The sequence below is a fragment of the Haematobia irritans genome, chromosome 2 (genome assembly GCF_050003625.1).
Source record: "Haematobia irritans isolate KBUSLIRL chromosome 2, ASM5000362v1, whole genome shotgun sequence".
NCBI lineage: Eukaryota > Metazoa > Arthropoda > Insecta > Diptera > Muscidae > Haematobia > Haematobia irritans.
The window spans coordinates 2,681,118-2,697,404 of NC_134398.1; the positions used below are offsets into that span (position 1 = coordinate 2,681,118).

A 16,287-nucleotide genomic window follows, 5' to 3' on the forward strand; every position below is an offset into this window, starting at 1 on the left:
TTTATTTCTATAGAAAATTTTCTCAAAATTTTATTTCTATAGCATATTTTCTCAAAATTTTATTTCTATTTTCTAGGGTAAATTTTGTCAATATTTTAGTTCTATAGAAAATTTTCAAAATTTTATTTCTAGAGAAAATTTTCTCAAAATTTTATTTCTAAAACAATTTTGTCAACATGTTATTTCTCTAGGAAAATTTGTCAATATTTTATTTCTAAAAAAAAATGTCTTCATTTTCTGTATAAGTTTCTGTATAAAATTTTGTCAAAATTTTACTTCTATAGAAAATTTTGTCAAAATTTTATTTCTATAGAAAATTTTGTCAAAATTTTATTTCTAAAGAAAATTTTGTCAAAATTTTATTTCTATAGAAAATTTTGTCAAAATTTTATTTCTATAGAAAATTTTGTCAAAACTTTATTTCTATAGAAAATTTTGTCAAAACTTTATTTCTTTAGAATATATTATCAAAATTTTATTTCTATGGAATATGTAATCAACATTTTATTTTTATAGAACATTTTGTAAACATTATATTTCTATAGAACATTTTGTGAACATTTTACTTCTATAGAAAATTTTGAAAAAAAAAATTTACTTCCATAGAAAATTTTGTCAATATGTCTTTTAGTTCTATACAAAATTTTGGTAAAATTTTATTTCTATAGAAAATTTTGTCAAAAGTTTATTTCTATAGAAAAATTTCTTAACCCTTCGTTGCATGATTTAATTTTGGAATGGTACAACCGTTTTATGTATATTTATGATTTCAAAACCCTATTTCCTCTCAATTAAAGAGTTCTTTTTTAGTATTTTCATCACAAAATGAAATTCAAAATAAAAATTTAATTTCTCATCAATTTTCTGGAGAAAAAAGATTAACATGGTTTTGTAGAGAAACAGAAAGTGTAAATCTATTTCTAACTGCTATATGTTGGAAGCACTTAGGAATGGCAAACGTTTCAAATTTTTCTCATTTTTAGATATGATGTTTTCGAAGTTTTTTCCCTAACATTTGGAAATCAACTTTAAATGAAGCTATGAAGAAATTGATTCCCTGTTTTGGAAATTTGTTTCGTATGTATGATAACACATTGATTATCAAAAAACAGTATTTTTAGATTTCTGGACTAAGAATTTCTTCCAATGTTTTTAATGTTTTCATGACACACATTGTATATGTTCGTTTATTACTTGGCAACAAAATATATGAAGTGACTTGCCTTTCGACATAGAGGAGCCTAAATCGATTCGTTCGATTTTCAGAAGGTTAGGTTAGGTTATGGAGGATGACACGAATCCGAACTAGCGGATATGTGTCCACTTAGACCATAGTTGGTCCATTGCGGTTCCTCAAACTTCTTTCCATCTTCCTCTTCGTGTCTGTCTCGCTCTTGCCGGAATGAGTCTATTCTGTGATAATGTGTCCTTCGGATGCGCCTAGATCCTCTACCCCGATGCCTTGATGAAGGCGAAAATACTCCTCAGGCTGTATTCTCGCAAGTCGGTCATAGTCTGAAAGAAATAAGAGCCCAGTATATTGTTTCTTCTGGAAAATAGTGCTAGACACTGGGCCAGAAAGTGAAATGAATCTTCTGTAGCCTCGGGGTCCAGGCACCACCTACATATATCATCATCCGCTAGACCAATCCTTACCATATGTTTTCCCAGAGTGTTGTGTCCTGTTATGATGCCTAATATCGATCTCACATCCTCTCTTTGCAATGTCACCAGGATTTCAGAGATCCTAATATTATTCACGTCCCGTATCAGTTTCGTTTGTTCACAGCCTAAAGAAGAAGCCCATAAATCTTCATATTTGATATTGATCCTGTAAATAAACAAAGAAAGCGGCGGAAAAACGTTCGAAATGAAGTTATCCGTGCCACCTGCGCCTTCCTTAGCCAGTACATCTGCCTCTTCATTCCCAGTTATGCCATAATGTCCAGGTACCAGGTACAGCACAGAGTTACATTATGCTGTTCAGTGAGAACCGTAAGCTCTCTACGACAGCGGCTAACTATCTTCAACATTATCTTCGTATTGCCCAGGGCCTTTATAGCCGCCTGACTATCGATGAAAATGCTGATATCGCATCTAAATAACGGCCTCATCGATAGAAGTTCCGCAGCTTTTGCAATAGCAAATATATCAGCCTAAAAATTCTGCATTTATCATCCAACTTAAAGGACTCCTTAAGTTCCAACTCCTTGCAGTATATTCCGCTGCCTGTACCATCGGCCATTTTCGAGCCGTCTGTATAGATGTTGAGATTTTCAAAGTGTATCTTATTTTCGTCCCAGTCCTCTATGCTCGGGGTAATTGAATCCAAGTTACTCTCATACATATGCCGTGTCGCCATATAGTCAGTTCTCATATGTCGTCCTGCATAGGCTATCAGTTCAGTGTGTCTGCAGCCCGTGCTCTCCAATGAGTCCAGGCCTCTCAGTCTGATAAGTATGACCTCCGCGGTTGTCCTAATATGCAGGTCCAGGGGACATATCCCCATCAATACATCCAGTGCGGCGAAATAGGACAAACATTTGGTGAGTAAATGTACAATGGAATTATACGGGACATAAGTACAATGGTACGCATGAGTAACATGGCCTCACTAACAACATGTACCATACGCCACCCTGATAAATATTTTGCCGCATAACCGGATTTTCGGGAGCCATCGAGGTGCAATGGTTAGCATGCCCGCCTTGCATTCACAACGTCGTGGGTTCGATTCCTGCTTCGACCGAACACCAACAAATTTTTCAGCGGTGGATTATCCCACCTCAGTAATGCTGGTGACATTTCTCTAAGTGGTTTCACTGCAATGTGGAACGCCGTTCGGACTCGGCTATAAAAAGGAGGTCCCTTGTCATTGAGCTTAACATGGAATCGAGTAGCACTCAGTGATAAGAGAGAAGTTCACCAATGTGGTATCGCAATGGACTGAATAGTCTAAGTGAGCTTGATACATCAGGATGCCACCTAACCTAACCGGATTTTCAGTAAAAAACCATATCGATGCCCTCATTTCAGATTACGCTATGTCAACTTAGCATGTTTTGATGGAGTTCGTTGTTTTTTATTAGGATTGATGTGAATTGCATCCTGTCAAAAGTTCGAATTTATGGGACACTTCTATCAAAAGTTATGGTTAATATTGTACTTAGTCTGCAACTAGAATTTTAAAAAATGTCCAATTAAAAAAGAACAAAAAGCTTTGTTCGGTCTAACGTGGTCCAAGCCTTTTTAGCCATGTTTTATTATCAATATTTTGAGTTCGTACATACTAAAAAAATATAATTAATTAAGACCGAAAATAAGAGAATTTCTTTCTTGTTTCCGGTAAAATTCACTTTTTAGACGTAGCGTACTTTGGAATGAAGACATCGATATTATCGTCGTCTATTAACAAACCTTATTTGTAATTCTGGAAATTAATTTTTATAGCCACATTAAACAAAAACCAAACTTCCCCACATATGGCCTTAGGTTAAGTTAGGTTAGGTTAAGTGGCAGCCCGATGTATCAGGCTCACTTAGACTATTCAGTCCATTGTGATACCACATTGGAACTTCTCTCTTATCACTGAGTGCTGCCCGATTCCATGTTAAGCTCAATGACAAGGGACCTCCTTTTTATAGCCGAGTCCGAACGGCGTTCCACAATGCAGTGAAACCACTTAGAGAAGCTTTGAAACCCTCAGAAATGTCACCAGCATTACTGAGGTGGGATAATCCACCGCTGAAAATTTTTTTGGTTTTCGGTCGAAGCAGGAATCGAACCCACGACCTCGTGTATGCAAGGCGGGCATGATAACCATTGCACCACGGTGGCTCCCCTTTTATGGCCTTACTAAGCACAATATATTTATTTTTTTTATTGATTTGGTGTAAATCAGGCTTTGAAAAAAAATATTCAAATTGTACCAAATGCTTTCCCATTTTTACTGCTTTATGAGGAACAACTTGCTCTACCATTATTTGCAAGAATTTCCTAAAGAAAAACTTTTGGAAAACTATATGTCAAATGAAAACACTTTTTGTTTCTTAAGTTTAAATGGACAAAAATGTTTTTTTTTTATTTTTATAAATATATAAAATATATATTATTTTATTTTAACAATATTACATGGCATCAAAAGAATTGACAAATAAATGTTTTCTATGGTTATGTTTTGGGTAAATACATATATATAACAAAAAAAACATATGCTAGTTGGCTTAACTATGCCAAAAACTTACCAATGAACATACTTTTAATTAATACATTTTTGTGGAATTTTCTTTCATAATAACAACCACTTTTGTATGGATTTTTAATAACCAACTAAAAATAGTTTGTTTTTTTTCTCTTATAACTAAAAACAAAATTTATAACAAATACTATTGTTTAATGTAACATTTTCTGTTTTTTTTTTTTTTTTTTTTAACAAAAAGAATATGTACGACAGGGAGAAAAATTATGTTTACTCTCAAAAAAGTATAATTTACTCGTTATTTAACTAACACAGACTGACTTTAAGAGGCTACACAAAAGGACAACTTTGTTGTTTTCTTATATTGTTGAATTATATTACAACGACAGCATTAAGAAAGCAAATGCAAACAACAGCGAGAAATGCAATCAATTATATTAAGGTTCTAGGGAATTTCTTGGGAAAATAGAACAAGACCCTAAATATTTTTTGTTTTTTCTTTTACAATATATAAATTTTTTAGGAAGGCTAAATTTTCCACAAAAAATTGAGAGAATAATCCAATTTTTTTTTTAATTTTTTTTTAATAAATAAATACTTTTTTTGAAACTAGTAATACAATTTTGAGAACATTTATTTTATTTTAATGTGATTAATTATTATGCGATTACAAAAAAAAACCTTTTTATATCTTAGGTATCTCTTTAAAAATAAATTAAAAAGACTAGAGACCACAAAATTTTTTATTGTGGGAGCAAAAAATTTTTTTCTGATTCAATCACGAAATTAATTGATCCAATTAATTTTTTAATTGAAATGTCTTCAATCACAGAAATGATAGTATCAATTAAAAATTAATTGAAAGGCAATTAAAAAATTAATTGATTCAATTAAAAAATTAATTTATACTATTAATTTTTGTTTCAATTAACAAATTTGTTGATTTAATTAAATTTTTAATTGAATATTTTTTAAAACTCAATTAAAATTTTAATTGGAAAATTTTTCGTGAAATTTTTTTGTGTGTATATAAAGACCATGAAGGTTACCATGTTGGAAATATATAAACCGCAAATTAACCCTTTTAACTCCGGAGTCCCCCTAGGAGGACATTTGAAAACGACACCAAACTATATATCCCCATTTAGTTTCGATTTATTTCTCAATGTTATTTTAAAGTAGCGGCTTTAATGTAAATAACCTATAAATATTTTCCATATTGGTGAGCACTAAATTGCATTTTTATAAACTTCTTTAACATTAAACGAAAATTACGAAATTTTGAATCCATTTTTCTACTGTATGTCTGTACACACACAAAAAAAAATTCTGATTCAATCACGAAATTAATTTATCCAATTAATTTTTAATTGAAATATCTTCATTCACAGAAATTATAGTATCAATTAAAAAATGAATTGAAGGTCAAAAAAAAGTAATTTGATCCAATTAAAAAATTAATTGATACCATTATTTTTGTGATTGATTTTTGTTTCAATTAAAAAATTTGTTGAATCAATTAAATTTTTAATTGAATATTTTTTAAAACTCAATTAAAATTTTAATTGGAAAAATTTTTGTGAATTTTATTTTGTGTGTAGTAAATGGACATTCGTACAAAAACTATAACTGATATTTTTTTGGGTTCTTTTTTGTATTTTTTCTCACACTTCGAAAGATATAATAGGTCAATAGACCATAGAGATATTTGGTCACAATTCAAGAATCAAGTTTTCAGAACAAACTCATATAGCTCTTGAAGTAATTGAGGTAGGTCCTCAGAATTACAATTTTTATTCTATATGCTATTAATACAAGTAAAAAACAGAAGAAAAATTTATGTTTGTAACATTAGATTTATTTCGGTAGTGAAATGGTTAAAGTCTAAATCAATGTTGCTGGTACTTTGGAAATTTTGGATTTTCAATCTTGAGTAAATTGATCGATATGTAAATGGAAAAATTTGCAAAAATTTGGTAGTTAGAGATATACATAAATTTGAACTAACTGAACTAGTACCTGGTACATTCCGATGATTTCGTAAAATCAATGCCAAGAAAATCGGATATGTAATAGAGGTGTACGCGTGACATGAAATTCTCGTGACACGCGTGAATCACGTGAGTCATGAACAAAATCCAAAACAACTCTCGTGAATGTGCCTGAATGGGACTAAAATAAATATGTCGTGCGCGAGAAATAAAATCGGTTCGTGAATGTGCGTGAATACAATTTCTACAAAATCACGCTCACGAAAATAATCAAGATTATATTCACACTCGTATGTTAAGTGAAATTAATTTAGCTCTCTATTTTTGAATTTGGTTGGATTTTCGTGTGGAAAATGGTGGGAGTCTCGTGAATTTGTCGCGAATCACGTGAATTCTCGTGAATCGTGGGTGAACGTGAGTCTTTAAAAGTGGTTCGTGCGTGAGTACTGGTTTTCTTTTCGTAAATGTGCATCAGTGGGATTGGCTACCATACGTATCGTGTGTGAGCGTGCGTGAATAAATATTTTGGTTCGTGAATGTGAGTGAAAATTCAGTCACGCATACACCTCTAATATGTAACTTACTCTAAACCTATTTCTTTCAAAATCAATAGCGTTTACTTTCAAGCCAAACTTGAAAAATATGCAAAAGAGACATACTGGAATCTTAAAACTCACTCAAAATTTAATTCGGATATTATAGCCATCGTTATGGGTCTTATATTGATTTACAGAAATTGAATTGAGAGGAATAAAAATATATGACTTGGAATGTAGTTCTTTATTATCTTCCCCTAGAAGTTGAGAACTTAATGTAAAAGAAAAATTTGTTCTATTTTTTTAATTTTGAAATCAGTGTTGGCATTTTTTACTATTGTAACTTCCCAAAGTAATTGATTTGATCGCAACTTAATATATATGAAAAATAAAAGCTTAATTTTTTATTTGAAAATAATAATAACAAAATAATATTTTTTATTATTATTTTGATTTTTTTTTTCATTTGAATCTTTAGCTAAATTTCGTTATAAACAAAGTCAACAGAAATAAGGGAAATAAATATTTTTTCGAAAAAATCTATTTCTAATAATTTTGCAAAAAAAATACATATAACATATATGATATTAAAGTGTTTTTAATTGAAGAATTTCTATTTCAAAATTTTCATAAGGGAAATGTTTCCAAATTTTTTGTTTTTGTACAATTGTGTATGTTTTTTTTTTTTACTTTCTAGCTAATTATGGAGCACCCTAATATATATGTACATAAAAGACAATCGTCACCTATATGTATACATATATAAAAGTCATTCTTTTCATTTTAAACTGTTGCAATTGTAGTAGTAGTAGTTGTTTTTTTTTTTTTTTTTTGAAATTGTTGCCTTATGTGAATTTAAATTTGTATCCTTTTGCCAGAATATTGGAGTTGTTATTGTTGCTGTTATTGTTCAGTTTCTCTACCCTACTACAAAAGAAATTTTCAAAGAAGTAAAAACACATCGTAGTTTTTCCATCTTCTTTCTTGATTTCCTCAAAGCTTCAACCTCTCCCCCCTTGCAACGGATGTCATCATCATTGGGTTTTCCTTTTCAAGGTTCTGGCACAGTGCACTGTGTGCAGGTTTCCATTTCGGGTGTGAAGTCCTCAATTTGTATGGTTGTCTCAAAGAAATTGTAACGCATATGAACAGCAGTGGTGGCTTCCTGCATAATTTTTTTCGGATCAGCATCTGGAGCTGTAATAAAGACACAAAGAATAGGGAACATTTAGTACTAAGAAAAATGAAAAAGAAATGCTGATGGTGATGGTGAAGATGGTAGAAAAATATATGTTTATAATTACAAATCGAATATTTATTGCAAATGTTATTAATAATAGGAAATAGCAAATGTGAATGACCTAATTAGAAACAAATTTCTTAAACCATCCTTTCGCCAAGTCAAATCATTTTTGCTCCACAGCATAGACATTTTTTATGTCTCTCTATACATGAAAAGGATGTGGTGCTGCCAGGGAGACATTGCAAATTGAATTCGAAGCCAGACAAAGTCCATGGCTTTTTATTTCTTATTTTAGTTGGCCATAATGCAAATTGCATTTTCGCACGTGCATGCCAAAGCCCTGCAGAAAATGTCAGAGCTCGAGAAACAAATCCTCCAAGAAGTTTTGCACTTATTCCTCGTAGCTCAGCAATGCTGATGGGAGCAAAGGGGGTAAAAAGTCAAATAAAATGACAATAAAGGAAAAAAAACTAGTTTTCCAAATTTTTTCCTTTCAAAAGATTGGGAGGTATACTAATATTGGCAATGAGTTCGTAAGGCATCGAAATATTATTCCGAAACCGCACAATGATTTGCACAACAAACTTCAGTTTTATATTGCAAGTTGGCGATGTTAGTAATTACTTCAGTTCTAGATTCCTTCTGGAAAAGAAATCAATAAACCACTTTTTTACCCATCTCAGTCGCATTTTTAAAGCAGTTATAGATGCTCTTACTGCCATATTGCACTTACCGAAACGGAGAGTTACAATAATGCCAACGAATAAAAGTCTAACATCTAACGAATTTTCTGGGAAAGAAATCAATAAACCACTTTTTTACCCATCTCTATCGCATTTTTAAAGTAGTTATAGATGTCCTTACTGCCATATTGCACTTACCGAAACGGAGAGTTACACTAATGCCTCCGTGGTGCCAGGTTAGCATGCCCGCCTTGCATACACAAGGTCGTGGGTTCGATTCCTGCTTCGACCGAACACCAAAAAGTTTTTCAGCGGTGGATTATCCCACCTCAGTAATGCTGGTGACATTCCTGAGGGTTTCAAAACTTCTCTAAGTGGTTTCACTGCAATGTGGATCGCCGTTCGGACTCGGCTATAAAAAGTAAGTCCCTTGTCATTGAGCTTAACATGGAATCGGACAGCACTCAGTGATAAGAGAGAAGTTCACCAATGTGGTATCACAATGGACTGAATAGTCTATGTGAGCCTGATACATCGGGCTGCCACCTAACCTAATCTAACCTAACCTACACTAATGCCAACGAATAAAAGTCTAACATCTAACGAATTTTCTAAAAGGATTATATGACCGATTTATGCTTTTGGAAGCATAAGTACAATCCACGGAGATTTTAGAAAAATTAACAAGTATATACGGCCGTAAGCACCATGGATTGCGTAGAAACTTCTACGAAAGACTGTCATACATAATCGAATTACTTGGGTTGTGGTATCTTAAAACTTCTTAACATTGTTTTCTAAATTGTGAGTTAGTCCATACGTGGTAGAGAGCCAGAATTGAAATATGGGGGTCGCTTATATGGGGGCTATATACAATTATGAACTTGATATGGACCAATTTTTGTGTAATTGGGAATTGATTTATCTGAGGGCTATATATACCTATAGACCGATATGGACCTAGTTAGGCATGGTTGTTAACGGCCATATACTAGCACAATGTACCACTTTTCAACTGACTCGGATGAAATTTGCTCCTCCAAGAGGCTTCAAAATCAAATCTCGGGATATGATTATGGACCACTTTTGGCATGGTTGTTAAATATCATATACTACCACCACGTACCAAATTTCAACCAGATTGGATGAATTTTTCTTCTCTAAAAGGCACCGGAGGTCATATCTGGGGATCGGTTTATATGGGGGCTATATATAATTATTGACTGATATGAACCAATTCCTGCATGCTGACACCATCTACCAAATTTCAGCTGGATCGGATGAAATTTGCTTCTCTTACACTAATAGAAAAAATTGCGTTCCACAATCGTGAACGGACGGTGACAAAATGAAACGGAAACGTTCACAACAAATCAAAAAGAAATGTTCACGATTTTGTCCACGGGCGTTCACGATTTCATGAACGGCATTCGTTTTTCTTTTCTTAAATGAAAATTCTTAAAATAATCGTTAGACGTCGTTATGGCAACTCCGCCGATGGGGCAATGTGCTAAGGAGACTGTTAACGCGTATGGTGCGCACAACACAGGTTTTCACAGTAGCGGAAATCTTTTTTTTTTAATTTTGTTTATAAATTCGTAACCATTACGTTTTCAGATCATGAACGCTCGTTGTTGTTTTGACAACGGATGGTGTCATTTTAACATTGTCAGATTGACCCCGTCTGTTCTCATTTTGACAACACATGTGTGTTGATTCACTTTCATGAACGAAACGTTTTGAAATGACAACGCCGTTCATGATCTTTTCTATGGGTTTAGAGTCCCCGCAAGCCAAATTTGGGGGTCCGTTTATATGGGGGCTATACGTAAAAGTGGACCGATATGGCCCATTTGCAATACCATCCGACCTACATCAATAACAACTACTTGTGCCAAGTTTCAAGTCGATAGCTTGTTTCGTTCGGAAGTTAGCGTGATTTCAACAGACGGACGGACACGCTCAGATCGACTCAGAATTTCACCACGACCCAGAGTATATATACTTTATGGGTCTTAGAGCAATATTTCGATGTGTTACAAATGGAATGACAAAGTTAATATACCCCCATCCTAAAGGGTGACAGGTCAAAATTTGGTCAATATAAACTTGACGTATTTCTTTCACTTTTGCATTTGAAAAACCTGAACACCCCTCATTTTGAAGGTGTGTGTGTAGAATGTTGCTCCTATTTTGATTTTGGAATTCACTCTTCAGTTGTCAAAATGCCGTCCAAGCAAGAACAGCAGCGTATCAAAATTTTGCTCGCGCATCGCGAAAATCCGAGCTACTCGCACTCAAAGCTGGCAAAATCGCTAAAAGTTGCCAAATCAACCGTTACAAATGTAATTAAAGTGTTTGGGGAACGTTTGTCGACAGCCAGGAAGTCTGCATCGGGGGGAAATCGAAAACCGGAAGCCGCTGAGACGACAAAGAGAGTTGCCGGTAGTTTCAAGCGAAACCCTAACCTCTCTCTCCGAGATGCCGCAAATAAGCTGGGTGTATCGTCTACAACCGTGCATCGAGCCAAAAAACGAGCCGGACTATCGACTTACAAGAAGGTAGTGACTCCAAATCGCGATGATAAACAAAATACGACGGCCAAAGCGCGATCCCGGAGGCTGTACACGACGATGCTGACGAAGTTTGGACGACGAGACCTACGTCAAAGCCGACTACAAGCAGCTTCCGGGACAGGAGTTGTATACGGCAAAAGGAAGGGGAAAGGTAGCAGATATTTTCAAGCACATAAAACTGTCAAAGTTCGCAAAGAAATATTTGGTTTGGCAAGCCATCTGTACCTGTGGCTTGAAAAGCACCATTTTCATAGCTTGCGGGACTGTCAACCAAGAAATTTACGTGAAAGAGTGTTTGAATAAACGGCTGCTGCCTTTCCTGAAGAAACACGGTTGTTCCGTACTGTTTTGGCCGGATTTGGCAACTTGCCATTACGGTAAAAAGGCCATGGAGTGGTACGCCGCCAACAACGTGCAGGTGGTTCCCAAGGACAAGAACCCTCCCAACACGCCAGAGCTCCGCACAATTGAGAAATACAGGGCTATTGCCAAGCAGAACCTAAAGAAGACCAAAAAAAAACTGCTAAGGACGAGCAGCAGTTCAAGGCAAACTGGCTTTCTGCGGCGAAGAAGGTGGACAAGGTGGCTGTACAAAGTCTGATGGCAGGTGTCAAGCGTGAGGCCCGGCAATTCGGATTTGGAAAAGCGAAAGCCTAACTGAACTTGAAAAAGAAATTTAATTTGATTTTTTAAATAAACGATTTCACCGATTTACACGCGTTTTCCCTTGACCAAATTTTGACCGTATCACCCTTTATGGTGGAGGGTATAAAAAGGAGCAACATCGATCGATTATTCGTTTCTAGTTTGGAAAGAAAAATGAGTAAGGAAATCGAAAAATGTTTTGTAACATACCGCTCTCACTAATGTCGATGATATTTCTGAGTAATTTACATGTTCTCCAAGAGCCTTCACACGCTCGTACTTAGCTTTGAAAAGGAGATCCCATATCACTGAGGTAAATATAGAAACGTGCAGCACTCACACAGAGTGGTGGCTTCCAGCACAGAAAATGAGCAAGGAAATCGAAAAGTGTTTTGTACCATACCCCTCTCAGTAATGTCGATGATATTTCTGAGTAATTTAAATGTTCTCCAAGAGCCTTCACACGCTCGTACTCAGCTTTGAAAAGGAGATCCCATATCACTAAACATAGAAACGTGCAGCACTCACACAGAAATTTGGCACCACTATATGGACTGGGAAGCTACCGTGGTTCAGACCGAACACAAACAAATTTTTCAGCTATAGTGTACGTACACAATGTGATAAGGCATTCTGACTCAGGTATAAAAAGAAGGTCTCTTCGCATTGATTTTAAAATAGAATCGGGAAGCTCTCATTGTTAACATAGAACTTCTGCACCGGTGCTATGACAATGGACTGAATCTGAGTCTAAGTACGCCTGACAATAGGCTACCGCTAAAATCTAACCTAACTTGACGTAACCTAACGTTCAAAAATAGTTTAACGATGTCCTACGTGATCACACGTCGATGGATAAAATGACCAAAATCTAACAATGGACTGTAGCCGACAAACGAATTCTGAAGAAAGCACAGACTTCTGAACGTCAGAAGGTGTGCTCCACATTGTTTACCTGTGTACGATTAAAACGATCCCTTGGCTGTATTATGCCTAATTTTTCTACGGACATAAGGATAAGTGGAAGACAAAATCTGACTCGCCATAGTAATATTGGTAGAATTGGGTTACGAACTGCTATCCTATCCACAGAAAACTGCTATTCTATCAATAGAATCCTCCTAATTTTGATTCCCATGGTTCTGTTTCCAAACTTGCGAAAATTACTCGATGTGAACAAATATCAGTCCAATATCACCGTTATTATGAAGCCCACGGACGTATATTTATCAGACCTCAATAAAAAAAGAATCCGCCAAGATCTTCAAATTTTCACCCTCATTAATCTTTGGATGTCCGCCTATCCTTTCCTAGTTTAACGATTTCCAACGTGATCGCACGTCGAATGACCAAAATCTAACAATGGACTGTAGCCGACAAACGAATTCTGAAGAAAGCACAGCCTTCTGAACGTCAGAAGGTGTGTTCCACATTGATTACCTGTGTACGATTAAAACGATACCTTGGCTGTATTATGCCTAATTTTTCTACGAACATAAGGATATGTGGAAGACAAAATCTGACACGCCATAGTAATATTAGTAGAATTGGGTTACGAACTGCTATCCTATCCACAGAATCCTCCTAATTTTGATTCCCATGGTTTTGTTTCCAAGCTTGCGAAAATTACTCGATGTGAACAAATATCAGTCCAATGTCAACGTTATTATGAAGCCCACACAGAAAAACATTTCACGAAAATTTTTCCAATTAAAATCTTAATTGAGTTTTAAAAAATATTAAATTAAAAATTTAATTGAATCAAAATTTTGTTTAATTGAAATAAAAAGCAATCACACAAATTAATAGTATCAATTAATTTTTTAATTGGATCAATTAATTTTTTAATCAACTGTCAATTAATTTTTTAATTGATACTATCATTTCTGTGATTGAAGACATTTCAATTAAAAAATTAATTGGATCAATTAATTTCGTGATTGAATCAGAAAAATATTTTTTTGTGTGCACAGACGTATATTTATCAGACTTCAATAAACCGCAAAATTCTTCATAATTTCACCCTCATTATTCCTTGGACGTCCGCCTATTCTTTCCTTTGATAATTTTTTCGTAGGATAAATGTCTTGACAAATTGAATTACATGGCGTAAGAACGCCTAACCACAGGGATCAGACTTATCGATGTTAAAAGCAAGTTCCCCTTTTTAACTCATAGAAAATTTGCATCTGTAAGTAGGATACCACGTAGTCGACTCCACCCGATTTTAGCTCATCCTCAATTTTTTATTTTTTTTTTTTTTTTGAAATTTGTCTTTTGTTTCCCCCCCACTCCTTGCTTCAGATATGAAGGAAATAAGAGAATGTGGATAATTTTGTGAAAATTTGTTCCTTAGTTTTTCTTTCTTTTGCGCTGTTTTACTATCACTCTTTTCCATTGCCATCCAGTGTCATAGCATTAAACTGAACATTTGCATAAACAGATCCAAAAGTAATTTTGCTTTGAAATTGTTCAGCTGTACCAAAAAAATTTTAACTGGAAAACTTGCCAATATAAATATCGTGTCGGCATGGCAGAGGAGCATTAACGTTTCTGCTTTGGCCACAATAATGGCTTGCAATTTATGACCTGCAACAATTTATGCGTGAGAATAAATTTCACAAATATGCTGCTATTCTGTTTGCAGGAGTTTATTATAAATGCAAAATAATAATACTTCCTAGTCCACCATCTGGCGGTGGATTAGCCAGCGAATGTGGTTTCCAATTGTTTCGAGTTTATTTCGTTGTTGTTTCTTTTAGCACAGCTTCGTATAAATAAAGACCGCAATAAAAATTGCAGCTGTTAGAAAAATATTTATTAGAATATAGAGCATATACATAAAAATATAGCTATAGTTTGTATTTTGCAAAATGGTAATGCATTTTTGTGCGATTATGTGTATGTATATGACCGTACAATGGGGGCAACAAAAGTCATACTATTAATTACTTGGAGTGAAAAAATATACGGTAGGATAAAAAATACATTAGGTCATTTGAAGACATTTTGAAAGAAAAATAATAATTTTAATAATTAACGACCCAAGAACATACTATGAGAGCATGCCAATGACTGCAACTTTTTGACAAAGGTATCATTTAACTATAAGGATAAAACGACTTCACTGAAAGTTTATCGACTTTTGGACAAAGAGAAAAACTTCAGAGAAATGCGTCTTCTGTGCTAAGCAAACTTCGCATTCTTCTTTTAAGGACATGATATCTTTGGCCTCACGACAATATTTTTTTCAGTGTACTTTGATACTTGAAAGGGGAATTCTCTTTTCCTATTTCATAGTTTACAACACAAGTTTGATACAGGCTTTTGGCATTTGTACGTACAGTGTGATACTTGTAGCTAGGTTAGGTGGCAGGGAGCCACCGTGGTGCAATGGTTAGCATGCCCGCCTTGCATACACAAGGTCGTGGGTTCGATTCCTGCTTCGACCGCACACCAAAAAGTTTTCCAGCGGTGGATTATCCCACCTCAGTAATGCTGGTGACATTTCTGAGGGTTTCAAAGCTTCTCTAAGTGGTTTCACTGCAATGTGGAACGCCGTTCGGACTCGGCTATAAAAAGGAGGTCCCTTGTCATTGAGCTTCACATGGAATCGGACAGCACTCAGTGATAAGAGAGAAGTTCACCAATGTGGTATCACAATGGAATGAATAGGCTAAGTGAGCCTGATACATCGGGCTGCCACCTAACCTAACCTAACCTAACCTAGGTTAGGTGGCAGCCCGATATATCAGGCAATAGATGCAGGGAATTTGTTCCTGTCTTGCTGAATGCGCCTGAGATACACAAACACGCCATACGCTGAACTTTGTTTAAACTTGTTGGCTGGTGAAATGCCGGCCACCAGACTACAACACCATATAGCATGATAGGTCTAACCACTGCAATGCACAATTTTTGGTTTTAGTCCCCACTTTTTCCCTATTGCCTTTTTGCACGAGTATAAAGCTACCGTTGCTTTCCTCGCCCTTTCTTCAATATTAAGCTTAAAGTTCAGCTTCCTGTCCAAAATAACGCCAAGGTATTTTGCACACTCACTAAAGGGAGTTTCAATACCCCCTAAGGAAATGGGCCTAACCGTGGGAATTTTGCGAACTTTTGCAGTACATGACTAGTTCTGTCTTTGCAGGATTTATCCCAAGACCATTATCTTTCCCCCTTTTCTCAGTCATCCGGAGGGCTCTCTGTATAATATCTCTAACTGTTGATGGGAATTTTCCCCTGACTGCTAGCGCCACACCATTTGCGTATGCCACCACTTGTATCCTTTCTTTTTCTAGGCAAACCAGAAGGTCGTTTATAGCAACATTCCAAAGAAGAGGTGATAGAACTCCTCCTTGAGGAGTGCCTCTGTTCACATACCTTTGTATGTTTGCTTGTCCTAGTGTGGCTGA

General features: G+C 35.2%; 1 protein-coding gene across 3 annotated transcripts in view; it reads right to left on the bottom strand.

The window, feature by feature from the left end:
- Nucleotides 1-7,537: 7,537 nt before the first annotated feature.
- The window catches only part of ZnT35C (solute carrier family 30 member 3), a 182,609-nt gene continuing 173,859 nt past the window's right edge, over nucleotides 7,538-16,287 (bottom strand). For all 3 annotated transcript variants that reach the window (XM_075293067.1, XM_075293069.1, XM_075293068.1), the window contains one exon: nucleotides 7,538-7,922. In XM_075293067.1, coding sequence (XP_075149182.1) covers nucleotides 7,777-7,922 — 146 coding nt within the window. In that variant the 3' untranslated portion in view covers nucleotides 7,538-7,776. The remainder of the gene's footprint in view (nucleotides 7,923-16,287) is intronic.